The sequence below is a fragment of the Capra hircus genome, chromosome 15 (genome assembly GCF_001704415.2).
Source record: "Capra hircus breed San Clemente chromosome 15, ASM170441v1, whole genome shotgun sequence".
Taxonomy (NCBI): domain Eukaryota; kingdom Metazoa; phylum Chordata; class Mammalia; order Artiodactyla; family Bovidae; genus Capra; species Capra hircus.
The window spans coordinates 73,244,554-73,263,771 of NC_030822.1; the positions used below are offsets into that span (position 1 = coordinate 73,244,554).

Below are 19,218 nucleotides of genomic sequence, written 5' to 3' on the forward strand. Positions count from 1 at the left end.
GCCTTTCTTTGGGATTGGAATGAAAACTGACCTTGTCCAGTCCTGTGTCCACTGCTGAGTTTTCCAAATTTGCTGGCATATTGAGTGCAGCACTTTCACAGCATCATCTTTCAGGATTTGAAACAGCTCCACTGGAATTCCATCACCTCCACTACCTTTGTTTGCAGTGATGCTTTCTAAGGCCCACTTGACTTCACATTCCAAGATGTCAGTAGGTGCCCAGTATGCTACTGGAGATCAATGGAGAAATAACTCCAGAAAGAATGAAGGGATGAAGCCAAAGCAAAAACAATACCCAGCTGTGGATGTGACTGGTGATAGAAGCAAGGTCCGATGCTGTAAAGAGCAATATTGCATAGGAACCTGGAATGTCAGGTCCATGAATCAAGGCAAATTGGATGTGGTCAAACAATAGATGGGAAGAGTGAATGTCGACATTCTAGGAATCAGCGAACTAAAATGGACTGGAATGGGTGAATTTAACTCAGATGACCATTATATCTACTACTGCGGGCAGGAATCCCTCAGAAGAAATGGAGTAGCCATCATGGTCAACAAAAGAGTCCGAAATGCAGTATTTGGATGCAATCTCATAAATGACAGAATGATCTCTGCTCGTTTCCAAGGCAAACCATTCAATATCACAGTTACCCAAGTCTATGCCCCAACCAGTAACCCTGAAGAAGCTGAAGTTGAACAGTTCTATGAAGACCTACAAGACCTTTTAGAACTAACACCCAAAAAAGATTTCCTTTTCATTATAGGGGACTGGAATGCAAAAGTAGGAAGTCAAGAAACACCTGGAAGAACAGGCAAATTTGGCTTTGGAATGCAGAATGAAGCAAGGCAAAGACTAATAGAGTTTTGCCAAGAAAACGCACTGGTCATAGCAAACACCCTCTTCCAACAACACAAGAGAAGACTCAACACATGGACATCACCAGATGGTCAACACCGAAATCAGATTGACTATATTCTTTGCAGCCAAAGATGGAGAGGCTCTATACAGTCAACAAAAACAAGACCAGGAGCTGACTTTGGCTCAAATCATGAACTCCTTATTACCAACTTCAGACTCAAATTGAAGAAAGTAGGGAAAACCGCTAGACCATTCAGGTATGACCTAAATCAAATCCCTTATGATTATACAGTGGAAGTGAGAAATAGATTTAAGGGCCTAGATCAGATAGATGGAGTGCCTGATGAACTATGGAATGAGTTTCGTGACATTGTACAGGAGACAGGGATCAAGACCATCCCCTTGGAAAAGAAATGCAAAAAAGCAAAATGGCTGTCTGGTGAGGCCTTACAAATAGCTGTGAAATAAAGAGAGGTGAAAAGCAAAGGAGAAAAGGAAAGATATAAACATCTGAATGCAGAGTTCCAGAGAATAGCAAGAAGAGATAAGAAAGCCTTCTTCAGTGATCGGTGCAAAGAAATAGAAGAAAAGGACAGAATAGGAAAGACTAGAGATCTCTTTAAGAAAATTAGAGATACCAAGGGAACATTTCATGCAAAATGGGCTCGATAAAGGACAGAAATGGTCTGGACCTAACAGAAGAAGAAGAAATTAAGGAGAGGTGGCAAGAATATACAGAAGAACAGTACAAAAAAGATCTTCAAGACCCAGATAATCATGATGGTGTGATCACTAATCTAGAGCCAAGCATCCTGGAATGTGAAGTCAAGTGGGCCTTAGAAAGCATCGCTACGAACAAAGGTAGTGGAGGTGATGGAATTCCAGTGGAGCTGTTTCAAATCCTGAAAGATGATGCTGTGAAAGTGCTGCACTCAATATGCCAGCAAATTTGGAAAACTCAGCAGTGGACACAGGACTGGACAAGGTCAGTTTTCATTCCAATCCCAAAGAAAGGCAATGCCAAAGAATGCTCCAACTACCACACAATTGCACTCATCTCACATGCTAGTAAAGTAATGCTCAAAATTCTCCAAGCCAGGCTTTAGCAATACGTGAACCGTGAACTCCCTGATGTTCAAGCTGTTTTTAGAAAGGGCAGAGGAACGAGAGATCAAAATGCCAACATCTACTGGATCATGGAAAAAGCAAGAGAGTTCCAGGAAAACATCTATTTCTGCTCTATTGACTATGCCAAAGCCTTTGACTGTGTGGATCACAGTAAACTGTGGAAAATTCTGAATGAGATGGGAATACCAGACCACCTAACCTGCCTCTTGAGAAATCTGTATGCAGGTCAGGAAGCAACAGTTAGAACTGGACATGGAACAACAGACTGGTTCCAAATAGGAAAAGGAGTACGTCAAGGCTGTATATTGTCACCCTGCTTATTTAACTTCTATGCAGAGTACATCATGAGAAACGCTGGACTGGAAGAAACACAAGCTGGAATCAAGATTGTTGGGAGAAATATCAATAACCTCAGATATGTAGATGACACTACCCTTATGGCAGAAAGTGAAGAGGAGCTAAAAAGCCTCTTGATGAAAGTGAATGTGGAGAGTGAAAAAGTTGGCCTAAAGCTGAACATTCAGAAAACAAAGATCATGGCATCCTGTCCCATCACTTCATGGGAAATAGATGGGGAAACAGTGTCAGACTTTATTTTATGGGGCTCCAAAATAACTGCAGATGGTGACTGCAGCCATGAAATTAAAAGATGCTTACTCCTTGGAAGAAAAGTTATGACCCTCCTACATAGCATATTGAAAAGCAGAGACATTTCTTTGGCAACAAAGGTCAAGGCTATGGCTTTTCCAGTGGTCATGTATGGATGTTAGAGTTAGACTGTGAAGAAAGCTGATCACCGAAGAATTGATGCTTTTGAACTGTGGTGTTGAGGAAGACTCTTGAGAGTCCCTTGGACTGCAAGGAGATCCAACCAGTCCATGCTAAAGGAGATCAGCCCTGGGATTTCTTTGGAAGGAATGATGCTAAAGCTGAAACTCCAATACTTTGGCCACCTCATGTGAAGAGTTGACTCATTGGAAAAGACTTTGATGCTGAGAGGGATTGAGGGCAGGAGGAGAAGGGAACGACAGAGGATGAGATGGCTGGATGGCATCATTGACTCGATGGATGTGAGTCTGAGTGAACTCCAGGTGTTGGTGATGGACAGGGAGGCCTGGCGTACGGTGATTCATGGGGTCGCAAAGAGTCGGACACGACTGAGTGACTGAACTGAACTGAAACGAATTCTGTTTTGCCAACAGCAGGAACTATTCCAGGGAGGAACATAGAATAATGAGGGAAAGTTGGCTTCAGAATTAATAGAGTACTGGAATTGAACTCCTTACCTGTCATTTAGTAGCTCAGAGATATGGAGCAACATATTGAACCTCTTCAATACTCAGTTTTTTCTCATTTAATATGGAACAATCATACTTACCTTGTTGTGCCTGAAAGATTTAAATGACAATTTAGTTGCATACACTTAGCATTGCACCAGGCTTATAGCATGTGTTTAGCCAATGTTTATTCTCTCTCTTTATATCTCAAGTCTTTAGTTCATAGAAATCCTTGTGATGAGGCTGTGATAATTGACATTGCCCCCTCTTGAAATGTGTATCTTTTGAACCATTTCATCCATAGAGCCTCTGAAATCAGTACGAGTATATGTGGTAAAATATGTAGTGAATTATTTACAGAGCAAATCAAGGCCTGGTATGTTTAGTATCTCAAATAAGTGTGCTAACAGCAGGAGTGCTGGCACTCTCAATAACAAGACTAAAGTGAGAAAACAATCTGTGCAGATTAAAGTATAAAAATAAAGTTTTAACAATAGTTTAAAACAACCCATTTGTCACGTTTTCTCCCAGAGTTATGCAGCTGATCAACCGAGCTGGCAGAACTAATTCCTCTAGGATATTTTAAGTCCCTTAGCTTCGTGGTGATTACTTTATGAATAGATAGACAGCTATGGGTAAGAAACTTTGCTGAAAGGAATAATCTTTCTGAAGAATGTTAAAAAATTTAGAAATAAAAGGGAAAGTGGTTGAGTGTTCTGGTAGTTTGTAATGAAGAGGAATACACTCAAGTGAATGTATGTGAGAGATTTTATTTTCCAGAAATACATGCAATGACAAGAGGAAGCCAATATTAGAGAAATCCAAGATCAGGGTCTATAGTATGGCTTGACTTTGGGACTGGAACCTAGCTGAACCCAAATAGGTCTAGTCATCTTAATTAAAGGAGTGTATGGCTGTTCCCTTTATTTCTCCTCCTTAAATGTGGCTCATCTATTATACACCATGTTTCTATCCTACAATTGGCTTGGTCTTATCCTGCAATTTGAATATATCTTCCCTATCTTCTATATGATGTGTGTGTAGAAACTGCTTCCTCATAACTGAGGTTTGACTTTGTCTTATTTTTATCACACTGCATGTTTTTATTTTTTTGTAGAAAGGATTGTATATACAGCAGTTTATGACTAATGTGCTTAATGCAATGAGGAAAATCCACCATACTTCTGAGACATTTTACTTACCATTTCTAACAGTAAGAAGATTTTGATAGAAAGAAGCATTCAAATAAATTGTATAGAAATATAGTTTCTAATTTCAATCACATTTGGAAAGAATCAACTCTGATTAATGTGGAATATTTCCATATATTTACTTAGAGACCTTCAAAGCACTTAATTATTAAATTATTCATATGTCATTTTGAACCATTATTTTTTATTTTTAGTTAATTTCCTTTTGAGTCATTAGTGCTCTTTACCCATTATTACTGGATCCATTCAAAGAAGGACTGACTTTCAAAGAAGGACCCTTGTATGCAGAAATAAGAACCATAGTTTACTGAATTGTTGTTCTGTTGTTATGCTCAATATAGGTCTTGGTGGAATCTCATAAAAGTCAAAGTACCAAAATTTCAGCAAGTTCAAAATTTTTCTCTTTTTTTTATTCAAAAGAGACACACATGAATAAACACACACACACACACACACACACACACACAGATTCACAAAGTGAAAGAAAACATGACAAAGAATCAACCACAAGGGTTCTAAATAATGAACTTATTACAAACATATATATATACTGGTTATGTAGATATATTTATGAGAAAGTTTCTGTAATTTTATTTATCAATAGAAATTTATAAAAAATAACCAAAATGCTTTTTTAAAAGGAAAACTTTTAAATATACTTCTGTTTCAAACTTTTAAAAAATATACTTCTGTTTCTAAATTTAATTATCAAATTTTTCAAGATTGCTCTTTTTAGCCTATTTTAATGCTAGTGAGCTTATATATTCGTTTTGAAAAATATACGTATGAAAATACATGTATACACACACACACACGACTGAAGCAATTGAGCATGCATATAATTATTTCTTTAGACTTTATGAGTTCTTTTTCCAAGTTATGGATTCACAGGAAATGATGCCACAGATGATGATGGTGAGAAAATGGTATATTTCCCTAAATGACTGTGGCATAAACAATGGAAGAAAATGTATCTTAAAATTCATTAATCAGAGGGAACCAATTACATTGTGAGGCAATCCACTGATCAATTTATTCTTGGGGATGGAGAAGGGAAAAAGAATCTATTCCTTATTATTTCCTCTGATTCTGTTCTCTGATTTTCAAAGTATATTTATTTGTGATGAAAAACATCTTCCATAATAAAATGCTAATTCTTCTCAATCTCCCCAGGTAAACAATATTATAATGGTGCAGGTATTTGAAGGTAACGCAAGTGACTTATTTCTTTTTGTCACAAGATCCTTCTATCTCTTCATTAACATAACAGTGATTCAACTGGAGAAACTATGATTCAGGATAACACACTTTTTCTGAAGTGAGAAAACAACATGTTGTCCACTTACAGGCTCATCAGAGAGTTGAAAAGAAGGCTCTGGGCACTTTTTTAAGTCATTAAAGTTTCCACAGATTTTAACTTTTAGTTTATTATAAAATACAGCAAGTAAAAAAAAAAAAGATCTGTTATTATGTAACATATATTTTCTAACATACAACTACTAGATATCTAAACCCACAATACCAGGTAGGATTCTAATTATATGTGAGAAAATGGATTCACAGAGGTTCTATCCATTGCTGCAATATTTCAACAGAGCCAGAGATGGAGTTGGAATTTGCATCACTTATCCAACCAGTCCATTCTAGAGGAAATCAGCCCTGGGTGTTCTTTGGAAGGAATGATGCTGAAGCTGAAACTCCAGTACTTTGGCCACCTCATGCGAAGAGTTGACTCATTGGAAAAGACTCTGATGCTGGGAGGGATTGGGGGAAGGAGGAGACGGGAACAACAGAGGATGAGATGGCTGGATGGCATCACTGACTCGATGGATGTGAGTTTGAGTGAACTCTGGGAGATGGTGATGGACAGGGAGGCCTGGCATGCTGCCATTCATGGGGTCGCAAAGAGTCGGACACAACTGAGCAACTAAACTGAATTGAACTGAACTGATCTACGAATCACAGGTTAATATTTAATATGTCCTGAAAGAATGAGTACAGTATTGTATGATATCTATGTAGACCACCTGACCTGCCTCTTGAGAAATCTGTATGCAGGTGAGGAAGTAACAGTTAGAACTGGACATGGAACAACAGACTGGTTCCAAATAGGAAAAGGAGTACATCAAGGCTGTATATTCTCACCTCGCTTATTTAACTTATATGCAGAGTACATCATGAGAAATGCTGGGCTGGAGGAGGCACAAGCTGGAATCAAGATTGCCAGGAGAAATATCAATAACCTCAAATATGCAGAAGACACCACCCTTATGGCGGAAAGTGAAGAAGAACTAAAGAGCCTCTTGATGAAAGTGAAAGAGGAGAGTGAAAAAGTTGGCTTAAAGCTTGACATTCAGAAAACTAAGATCATGGCATCCAGTCCCATCACTTCATGGCAAATAGATGGGAAAACAGTGGAAACAGTGTCAGACTTTATTTTTTTGTGCTCCAAAATCACTGCAGATGGTGATTGCAGCCATGAAATTAAAAGACGTTTACTGCTTAGAAGGAAAGTTATGACCAACCTAGACAGCATATTAAAAAGCAGAGACATTACTTTTGCTGACAGAGGTCCGTCTAGTCAAAGCTATGTTTTTTCCTGTGGTCATGTATGGATGTGAGAGAAGGACTATAAAGAAAGCTGAAAACCAAAAAATTATGCTTTTGAACTGTGGTGTTGGAGAAGACCCTTGAGAGTCCCTCAGACTGCAAGGAGATCCACCCAGTCAATCCTAAAGGATATCAGTCCTGGGTGTTCATTGGAAGGACTGATGTTGAAGTTGAAACTACAATACTTTGACCACTTGATGTGAACAGCTGACTCATTTGAAAAGACCCTGATCCTGGAAAAGATTGAGAGCAGAAGGAGAAGGGGACAGCAGAGGATGAGATGGTTCGATGGCATCACTGACTCAATGGACATGGGTTTGGGTAGACTCCGGGAGTTTGTGATGGACAGGGAGGCCTGGTGTGCTGTGGTTCATGGGGTTGCAAAGAGTCAGACTCAATTGAGCAACTGAAGTGACTAATGCAAATCATAAGCAAAATTCTACCATATTTATAGGCATAATGTGAGGATTCCCAGGTGGCTCAGTGGTAAAGAATCTGCCTGCCAATGCAGAAGACATGAGTTGGATCCCTGGGTCAGAAAGAGTCCCTGGAAGAGGAAATGGCGACCCCCCCCCCCCACTATTCTTGCCTGGAGAAGCCCATGAACAGCAGAGTCCAGTGGGCTGCAGTCGATAGGGTTGCAAAGAGTGACACGACTGAATGACTGAGCATGTACACATATGCATAATGTGATCTATTTAGTCATTTCCTTTCACCCTTCTGTCATCAGGTATATTTCTCATGAAATAAAGGAGAATCCCTAAGACATTTCATGAAGTCATTTCAATGCATTTAAATGTGTAGACTATAAAATATGGAAACTATAGTTCAGAAAGTCATCATGTGGATACTTACCCTGTGTACATCTTCATTGTATTTATCGTGTTTAATCAGCCAATATGTAAGCACTGGTAACAAAGAGTATGAATAATAATAACTCCTGGTGCTATCTCTAAATAATTCAGATGGCTATCAATTGTTGTCACTATTTTTCCAAACAAATGCTCAAGCAAATTTATCAAGTCACTGCTGAGTCATCCTAATAGACAAATGATAAAATACAACATTCCTAGATATTGTTTATCTTCTAGCTCATACATATGTTTGGAATTTCTCTTTCACTGGTCCTTCATACTCAGTGCAATAAAGTTAAACTTCTGATAAAATTCTAAACTGCAGGAGGAAATGGAAACCCACTCCAATATCCTTGCCTGGAAAACACCATGGACAGAGGAGCCTGGCAGTCTACAGTCAATGGAGTCACAAAGAGTCAGATGCAACTTAGTGGCTAAATAATAACAACAAAATTCCAAACAGAGTCTCACTTCCGTGTCTTTCTTGAAAGGGTATTCCACTTGAGAGTCACTAAACCTCCACCATTGCATCTTCAGCAATCCCACTGTCACAATATAATATCATATATGAAATGAATCGCCAGTCCAGGTTCAATGCATGATACAGGATGCTTGGGGCTTGTGCACTGAGATGACCCAGGGGATGGTACGGGGAGGGAGGAGGGAGGGGGGTTCAGGATGAGGAACACGTGTATACCTGTGGTGGATTCATGTTGATGTATGGCAAAACCAATACAATATTATAAAGTAATTAGCCTCCAATTAAAATAAATAAATTTATTAAAAAATAAATAAAGCAGTTCTCCAATTTTTCTCAACTTCCTTTTTTCTTTTTTCTTTTTTTTTTAAATTTAAATTTATTTATTTTAGTTGGAGGCTAATTACTTTCTTAGTCAATAGTCTTTCCTTCCTCTCAACTTCCATATTACTTTATCTTATACATTTCCAATTTAATTTATCCTCTTACTAGGAGATATATAGATACATATGGGCTTCCAAGGTGGCTCAGTGGTAGAGCTCACCTGCCAATGCAGGAGACATGGGTTTGATCCCTGAGTTGGGAAGATCCCTGGAGTAGGAAATGACAACCTATTCCAGTATTCTTACCTGGGAAATCTCGTGGAAAGGGGACCCTGGAAGGCGATAGTACATGGGGTCACAAAAGAGTCCAACACGACTTTGCAACTGAACAGTAACAACAATGTGGATATATAGATATAGAATACAGATACAGGGTATTTATATTTATTAGGATTTCATTTGTTATTAAAATGTACAATGTTTTAAAATAGGAAACAATGTGAGTTGTGTATATTGATATACACCACCGCCATTCCATTTTCTACTTTGCCTAATCTAGAGCATGATGAAAGTGAAAGTGTTAGTCGCTCAGTCGTGTCTGACTCTTTGACCCCATGGACTGTAGCCCCTCCACGCTCTTCTGTCCATGGAGTTCTCCAAGCAAGAATACCAGAGTGGGCAGCCATTTTTTTCTCCAAGGGAACTTCCTGACCCTGGGATCAAACCCAGATCTCCTGCATTGCAGACAAATTATTTTTCACTGAGCCACCAGATAAGTTATGAAATAGAATCTGACATAAAGTCACCACTGGTTATGCTAAGCTCAATGAGTTATTGGTCAAAGCTATTTTTGACTACAACTGAGAAATCCTATTTCAAATAACTTAAACAAAACAGGGAATTCATTTTATTTAACTGGGAGATCAAGTAGCTAAATCCTAAGTAGAACTGACATGCTACCAGTACTCTTTTTTTCATCTTTCCTCTATCTGCATTGGCTTAATTCTATCTAAATTGTCATTGGCTTAATTCTCTTCAATGGAGGATTGCCTCCTTCCAATTATGGATGCTTCAGTGGCTCTCAGACATGCAGGCTCTTTTTTGCCATGAAGGAGAAAGTAAGATGTGCTCCTAGTCCAGAGTTCAAAAACCTCAGCTGCCCATCAATGAATCAAAGATTGTGCCCAAGGCAGTGAGATAATCTAATTGGTCAAGCTTGGGTCATATGCCCATGACAAGTTAATAAGTACAGCAGATCCTATAGGAAGATAGTGGCTCTCATTTAACTCTCATGGCTAGAGAAGATAGAAGAAGCACTTCCCCCAAAAAAAGCACTAAAAAATAGTAGCTATTCTTCAAAGACAAGGAACAGTTGTTGAGTATGATTGGCAAAGATGTTCAAGACAAAAAAGTGAATACCCATTACTTGAACATGAGGTTATCAGACAAACATTTTTAAGTCATTAGCTAAGTTGAATTTTTAAGGTTTACTGGACATGAGTTCTGTACCCTAGACATGACATTACTCTTAGTGTCAGATTGAAACCTCATTTGATATATTTAGCAACTGCAATTTCCTAGACACCAATAAGAACTGATATCTAGACTATCAGGAAAAAAAAAAACAAAACAACAGCTCATTTGTTAGTTCCAGTATATACGTATGCATTAAATATAATGTTCATTACTGTTATGGCAAGCCATCATTGAATGCAATATGATTATAGACTCTCTGTATGCCATTCTTTCAGGCATTTGTCTGCTACACTCTAATCTCAAAATGGCAAGTAACATGATAAAAGTCAGTATCAAGGTAGCCCAAATTTGAATTTTTTTAATGTATATAAAACCATCAAGAGAAACAATTAAAATATGCAGTCTGTAGTCCCATTTACAAAGTTTATATCACTGGGCTTCACATTAAACACTGTAGCCTGCACGCATGCATGTCTGACTCCTTGTGAACCCGTGGACTATAGCCCTCCAGGCTCCTCTGTCCATGGAACTTTCCAGGCAAGAATACTGGAGTGGGTTGCCATTTCCTTTTCCATCTGTAGCCTAAAATTTTAGTAAAGTTTCCAAATTATTGTGAAGTCATTGTATGTTTGTTCTGCCAATGCACTTGGAGAAACACTGCTCTAAGTTGCATTCCACTTAGGAAAAGCACCCTAACTCTTTGTAAGTAATTGGAAAATCAACAACCATGAAGACATAGAAGGGGAGTACTGTGCTATCAGCTGGAAGTCTTCTGATTATTAGGAATTAGAGTAATTTGAGGTCATCTTCTAGTGGCATATAATTCCAAAGTGGGTCAGCCAACTAAGCCAGAAGAGACAGGTGTGGGGAACAAGATGAAGACAGAATAGTGTCTCTTGAGCATATTTAGCTTAATACCAGGAGTTATCACAAAATAAAAGCGCTACCTTGACTGAAGAGACAAGCCTAATATTTTTATCTTTATGTGTCTTATAAGGCTGTTTCTCTTTCCTTTTGTCATCAAAGCATACTGAAAAAAATAAAGAAATTACAAGCTAAGCTGTATATGATGACATATTAAAAATTGCAGCTGAAATAATCCAAATATCCATGGTAGACAGTTAATGATTGATTAGTACTTGTGATATGCCTGGACTCTTATACTCTGTGATTAAAATTCCTCAACAGAGTGATGTCAAGAAAATGGCTGTAAACTTAAGGGGAGAAAATTCCTATTTTGTCCCATTTCCACCAACAGCTTTCAATAGGACTTTGAGCCAGTTACTTGACCCTTTAGACTCAACCCTCTCATCTTTAAAAGAAAGAAGGTAAATTATATAACTTAATGTGAATTTTAGCTCTAACATAATTATCCCATGAAACACAAAGCAAAGCCTAATCCCTGAATGTAATCAAGTCTTTAAAGAATAAGACCTACCTAAAGATTTTTCTCATCTATCCTCATATCACCACTATCAGAGTGAAGTTTCAAAGAACTAGTTATTTCTTTCAGTGCAGTTCAAGTTAGGTAATATAATTTGAAGCCTTGCATTTAAACTTTCTATTTTTAATATCCAGTTCAGATGTTAACAAACCCCCTGGGCCATGCAGTGAGGCTTAATAATGTGTTTGGCTGTACAGGAATCATTTAAGGAACACCAGAAGCCTCTACATGGACAAAAATTATTTCTTAAATACTATGAGGAGTCCCTTTCCTTAGAGTCACCCTTAAGAATTAAAGCTATAAAATAATATCTTCTTTGCAACTCACAAACATTATCTGGAAGAGAACTGAGAGAAGACATGGGTCTGGCTCCTATTAGCCCATAGTGTCAGTAATACCCTTGGCATTATTTAGAGGCAGATCCAAGTCTTGAAGGGTTTGCAATGTTATACAATTATTAGACATTCTTTAATGAAAAAATGCAAAAGTATTATAAAAATGGATTAGAAAGGGAAATTTTAGTTAGGATAGGAAAAAAAAATAATCAAAACAAATTACTGAAGTTTGGAGATTCAGGTTCTTCTGAGATGTCTTTAAACAATGTGCTACAAATAATTGTACAGAAATATTTGCTAAATTCAGTCTGACTTTCACTGCCTTTCTACAACATTCTACAGAACTCAGCAACTTCCAACAGTCACAGTAACCTATGTAAGTAGGACATTAAGTTTAATAGGCATCATGGTAAATCATGTATTGTTAAATCATCTGACTGACAGAGAGGAACAAGAATACTACAGAATCAGTGTTAAGAGGGGATGGGAAAATCACAAGCTGACCTCAGGGACTGCTTCAGGAAGGCAGTCTAAGATAACCACTGAATAGGATGCCTGGGAGTCTTTAAATGGGGACTTCCAAGTATTAGGACATTGAAGATAAACTTCTCATCACTGGATACACTCAGCCAGTTATCACCAGCAGGCCAAATACTGCCATCAGGAAATATATAGGAAAAAAGAAAAATATAAAAATGTAAAAGAAAGGATGTTGAATGTGGGCAGGGCAGAATGATCTAAGAAAAAAGTTTGAAGAGAAAGACATTAGTGAGAAAGAGATGGAGAAGATGTTCTTAAACATCTGTTCTGAGTCATGTTGCAGAACTGACCACTTAGTTTCCTAGCTATATGCAGGGCTTCTGGTGCTCAGGGAACATTAGACTTGGAAGGAATCAGGGGCATTAGCCCGACAGAGCAGCACATTACATTAACGGTAGTTCTCCTCCCTCAGTTTAAAGATTAGAAAAAGAGTGTCACAGAGGCCACTGACATGTCAGAGATGCCAAAGCCTAGTTTCAAACAGTGAAAAATGTTCATGAAAAATCAGTGATATTTTCTCAATGATCACTTTACAAAAAACTACTTAAAAAAAAAAAGCTGAGATAATCTTCACAGTGAACTTAAACACTTTCTGTCTAAAGTTGTCCACATTCTTCCTTCAAAGTCCATCTCAAATATAAAAATTTAAATAATAATAATAATAATGAATATAAAGTTTATATAAAATATAAAGGTTTTTTTTTTTTTTTTGCCAAAGATGGCCATTTCTCCCTTTGCATGTCCAGTGCATTTTGCCTTCATATCTTATGGTATTATTTCTTCCTCTGTCTGAGTTTCTTTCTCTTCTTTCTTTGCTCATCCCCCCACACACCAAGGAATTACACATAGAGCTATACACATACACGGATCTCTATGTACACATATGCCTTTGAAGAGAGACATGCTGAAATACACACACAAACACTCCTTAGAGAAGCATCTGTGCTCAATCACAATTGTGTCCTCTGCGGGATTGCTAAAAACTATTTTGGGGAGGAAATTAGCTCCAAGATTAACAGAGAGCATAATCACTGGAGTCATCACTAGTGTATTTTTTAAAAATTGAAGTGTAGTTGATTTGCAATACTGTGCTGATTTCTGCTGTACAGCAAAGCGGCTCTTATAGTATATTGTTCTCTGATATGTGAAAACCCTCTCCAAGCTCACGGCTTTAATCGCCACCTGTGAGTGATGACATTAAGTGCATATCACCTGCCCAAACTTACCACCAACTTCATCCTCTCACTGCATTCTGAATATTATATAGGCATCAAAGATATACTCCTGAAATGAAAGTCAGCTGTCCCACCATAGCTGTGTCCTTTTTTCTTTTACTTACATCACTCAACCTCCTTCCCAAGCTGGAAATCTTAGTGTTATTATTGATGAGGCCCACAACCTTTTCATCAGCACCCCTATTGTGTGCCAAGTTCAAGTCATTTTAAAAATTTTCACATTCTAATGCCTCTTCTCCTTTTTTTACTATATAACTCAAGTCCAGGTTTTCATTATTTCTAACTTGTATTATTGAAGCAAAATAATTGATCTACTGTCTTCTGCTCCAATTCCAGTATATATATATATATATCTGCAAATTGCCAGTCTCCTATTTGAAACTCCAATGACTCCAAATTACTTACAGATTAAAGTTTGAATGCCTTACTCTGATAATCAAGGTCCTCTAGTTTTTTACTCCATTTATATTTCTAAATTTGCCTAGTATTGACTTCCCTTCACAAATCAAGAGGCCAGAGAAACTGATATTCCTATTCCTGGTGATTTCTGATCTCTTTGTCATTGTTCCTCCAGTTCCATTTACTTGCTTCTATCTTTCTCTCACTTATACAAATGCTAACTATTCATATAATTCCCTCAAATGTACATAATACTTTCAGGATGCCTCATTCAGGGCACTTATCACCTTCTGGGCTTCCCTGGTGCCTCAGATATAAAGAATCTGCCTGGAATGCAGGAGGACCCAGGTTCGATCCCTGGATTGGAAAGATCCCCTGGAGAAGGGAATTGCTCCCCACTCCAATATTCTTGCCTGGAGAATTCTATGGACAGAGGAGCCTGGCAGGCTACAGTCTACCGGGTCACAAAGAAACACCAACTGAGTGACTAACACTTTAACATCACTTTCTATCTTACCTTACAATAACTCTTCTCTCTGGTGCTTGTGATCCTTAGTATGTCCGACTCTTTGCGACCTCATGGACAGAGGACCTCACGGTAGCTCGCCTTGAGTAAATACTGTTTCTTTTTTTAAGAATACACTTACTTTTAAAGAATACACTTGAATGCTTGAGAGCACAACCCATGGATAATTCATCTTTATATCTCTCAGAATGCTTAACAGAATGTATACATTATGCTGCTGCTGCTGCTAAGTGGCTTCAGTCATGTCCGACTCTGTGAGACCCCATAGAGGGCAGCCCACCAGTCTCCAACCTCCATGGGATTTTCCAGGCAAGAGTACTGGAGTGGGTTGCCATTGCCTTCTCCATATGCACACAATAGATATTCAATAAATATTCAATAAATATATGTTGACTTAACAAGCATTTATTTATCTGACAATGACAAAGTTCTGAGGCCTTTACTTATTAAAAAAAACAACATTATTTACCATGGGATTTGTTCATAGTTACTTATTTCCTCTGAAATATAATCAGTAGCTAAACTACCAGTTGACTGGCACTTTCCATAATTATTATTTTAAAGGGTATTGAATATACATGCAATCCAGTCCTTAAAGATAGCTTAGAATTTCATCATAATTTAAGTCTGTGTGCACGTCTTATTTCAATGCATCAAGAATTTAGCTGTCTTCAGACAGATGTGGACAACACAGTGCTTTTCAATGTAACATCTCCAGAATTGGAAATAAATTGTGACATTCATTTAATGTTTAAATACTATTCTTTGTTTCCCAGGTGTGATGGGAGAATATGAGCCGAAAATTGAGGTCCATTTCCCTTTCACAGTTACAGCTGCTAAGGGAACAACTGTTAAGATGGAGTGCTTTGCACTTGGCAAGTAAGTACACATACTTCTATAATTAGACACAATTGTTTATTAAAATGTGACACGTCTTATTTTTATATCACTTGCTTTGCTAGGTTTTATTTTCCTTGAATTAAACCTTGAAGCTCCTTGGTGGCTATTCATTTTTTTAAAGAAAGGCAAGTGGGAATTGACAAAGTAACCAATTATAATTATCTCTTTGGTCATTTCTCTGAGCAATAATGTATCTAATTTTGCTATTTTAACATAAAGGAAATGTAATAAAAGAAGAGCCTCACATGTCTTTGCTTATTTGTCTTAAAATTTCAGTATCATTCTTAAATTTTACGCAGCAATGATGTAAATAAAAAAGGGATGAGGTCCTATCTTCTCCCTATGTAAAAGATATAGATTCTGACAAGAAATAATAAGACAAGAGTATAAAAATCATAAAGATAATAATCACACTGGTCTAACAGATTACTTTAATCTCTTCTGGAATAATGATAACAATAACACCAGCTGTCAATATGTACAACATGCAATTATTCCCCAAATCAAGAAGATGATTTATACCACACTCTAATGCCTGCTATGCTTAATGATTCTTTTTTGGAGATTTTAAATCACACAATGTATAATCACTTGTCAATGATGTTTACAATAAAAATATCGGGCATAAAAACAGGAGTGAGATTTTGATTATATTTGATTAGAGTATTATGATTTATTTTAAATAGAGTGTTGCTGTTTTATTTTTTTACAGTGATAAGACCTCAGAGTCCTTTTTAGACTCTATAATTATAATTTGCATAATACATCTCTATCAGAGCTACTAATCATTCAACTTCAGTCATGGTGAGCAAACTCCCACAGCATAAATATAACATACTTGGAAATAAAACATGCTCTATAAATATATTTGTAGTGGGCTTAATCTGTGGGTGTGAAAATCTTAGTAAATATGAAAAATTCTGCCAATAAAAGGTGTTTTAGAGCATAACAAGAGTAATCGCCATGTTTTCTAATATTAAAACTATTTGAAATAACATGCAATTCTGTTTAAATCTAAATAGGAGTCAGATCATAGTCGATTGCTTGGGGCTGGTGCACTGGGATGACCCAGAGGGATGGTATGGAAAGGGAGGAGGGGGGAGGTTCAGGATGGGGAACACGTGTATACCTGTGGTGGATTCATGTTGATGTATGGCAAAACCAATACAATATTGTAAATTAATTAACCTCCAATTAAAATAAATAAAATTATATTTTAAAAAACAAACAAACAAAAATAGATTGTTGTTTGGTCCATCAAAAGTGTTGAGCAGTCCAACAAAAGATGCCTGTAAGAAATATATTTCAATAACTTAAAATTCATCCAGGAGTTACTTGGCAAATATCTGAGGAAGATTTCCAAACCCATATATATTAATAATTACATACTACCTTAAAAGTCATGTTTTTCATCATTTTTCAAAGTTGTGGTGTCAGGTATACTTGAAAATGCCCCAAGTGAACTGCTCAATTCTGATAAATACAAAAATAATTATATTGGCTTGATGTCAAAGGTTTTAGTATATCCTACAGTTAAATAATTTTTAAATGTCAGAATTTGCACTAAAGCCACAAATGAAAGGAGGTCATACTGTAAAACAAATTAGAGAACTAGATTTATAGGGAAAAAGCAATATGGGATATTTCCCCAGGCAGGGTTATTTAATAAATTTGATATGTTTGCTTTCAGAAGTCTTGAAATATGCTTAGTAAATAGATCCGTAAAGTCCATTTCATTCTAGGCTGGATCTAACTGCCAAATTAAGTTCTTTTAATACTATATTTTCTTCAGCTTCTCCGCTCCTTCTTTGTTACTCTCTCTTTCCCCATGAAAATAAATAAATATGTAGAAAGGTGAACAAAGCATACAGACTGTCTAGAAGTTCTCTGCTGCCAATTCTTTATGTGAAGTGTCACAGTTATGGGAAAAAGAAAAAGAACATGCTATGAAGAGATTTATCCGTACCCAAAGACTGCAAGGAGATTCAACCAGTCCATTCTGAAGATCAACCCTGGGATTTGTTTGGAAGGAATGATGCTAAAGCTGAAACTCCAGTACTTTGGCCACCTCATGCAAGAGTTGACTCATTGGAAAAGACCCTGATGCTGGGAGGGATTGAGGGCAGGAAGAGAAGGGGAGAACAGAGGATGAGATGGCTGGATGGCATCACGGACTCAATGGATGTGAGTCTGAGTGAACTCTGGGAGTTGGTGATGGACAGGGAGGCCTGGTGTGCTGCAATTCATGGAGTCGCAAAGAGTCGGACACAACTGAGCAACTGAACTGAACTGAAAGACTAATTTACCACTCTGTTAGAAGTAAATAAGATTAAAGAAATAATATCTTTACATATGTTAATTTCTGTAGGACACATTATCATGTGGAATAGGTCATCACTGCATCTCAACATGATCACAGCAATTCAAATTAATACCTGAGAATCTGCTTTATTCCTACAGCTCACCTGAGCTACATCCCACTTTAATAAGTACAAGAGTCCCTGGTATACCTTTGTCTGTCCAAAATCTTCAGTACCTGTCGCTAGATATCGGTCAGCACCTTGCCACTCAAGCTGATTTGCCCCCTCAGTCTGTCTACATAGAGTAGTTTAACCAAATGTTCCCCATAGACTATTATAACCAAATTCTGGCATGGAGCATACTAAGTTCTATTCAATCTCATGGGCTTTGCCCTTGTTTCCTCTAGGCCCCCACTCATTCTCTGACCTCAACTTAAACATCATCCTCTAGGAGTTCATCTACAATACTTGAAGTATATAAAACATACCCATTACTCCCACCTTAACACAGTTTTAAAGTATTCACATATGTGTTTCACTACTTAAAAAAAAAAAATCACTCTAAGTCAGGAATCCAACTGGAAAGACTCAGATAGCTCAATGAATTTAGGCATAAATTGAAGATCCAAGAGAACTAAGAAAGAAACTGAGGTATCTGCAGACTAGTGATAGCAAGAAGTTATTCTCATCCTGAAGCCGAAATGAGCAAAGGTGGAAGATAGTGTCACCAGAAGCACAGAGACCTGAAGATAAGGTGTTGTTTGGGGGCCACTCTCCTGCAGCTATAGCTGTGCAGAGATGCATTAGATGAACACAGCTGAGGAAAGGAGCAGGAAATTCATATCCTGACTTTTTCTTTGTGTATTCTGATCTTCTCCTGAGTTCATGACTGAAAGGCAACCAGAAGCCAGCCTGCAAGCCCAGAGAATGCAGTTGGCAATACAAAAGGAAGGCAGAGATTCTGAGGGAAGATGAGGGTGACCGGCAAGGGAGACAAACAGAGTAACCAGCAAGTACCCATCATTAAATTCTAAGCCTCATGAGGGCAGGAATCCTGATTGCGTTCTTCACTTGTGTATTTCCAATGCCTACCACAGTGCCTGGCACAGAGCACTCAAGAAATAATTTTTGAAGGAATAGATGAACTCTGAAAGCTATGTGCCTACTTAATCCAGTCTGCTTTTTATTAACAGATAATAAATAATAGACTTTATTTTCTAAACATGTCAAAATACACTTCAACCACTGTTCACAAAGAAAAATGCTATGTTCTTACTCTTTTTGAAAAGTACATTTACCTCTCTACATAATTTGTCCCTAAAC

The 19,218-nt window shown here is 37.5% G+C and overlaps 1 protein-coding gene across 1 annotated transcript in view; it reads left to right on the forward strand.

The window, feature by feature from the left end:
* The window catches only part of LOC108637685 (contactin-5-like), a 544,569-nt gene extending 528,343 nt beyond the window's left edge, over positions 1-16,226 (forward strand). The window contains exon 7 of the mRNA XM_018059879.1: positions 15,472-16,226. Within this exon, the coding sequence (XP_017915368.1) occupies positions 15,472-15,578 (107 nt within the window). The 3' untranslated portion in view covers positions 15,579-16,226. The remainder of the gene's footprint in view (positions 1-15,471) is intronic.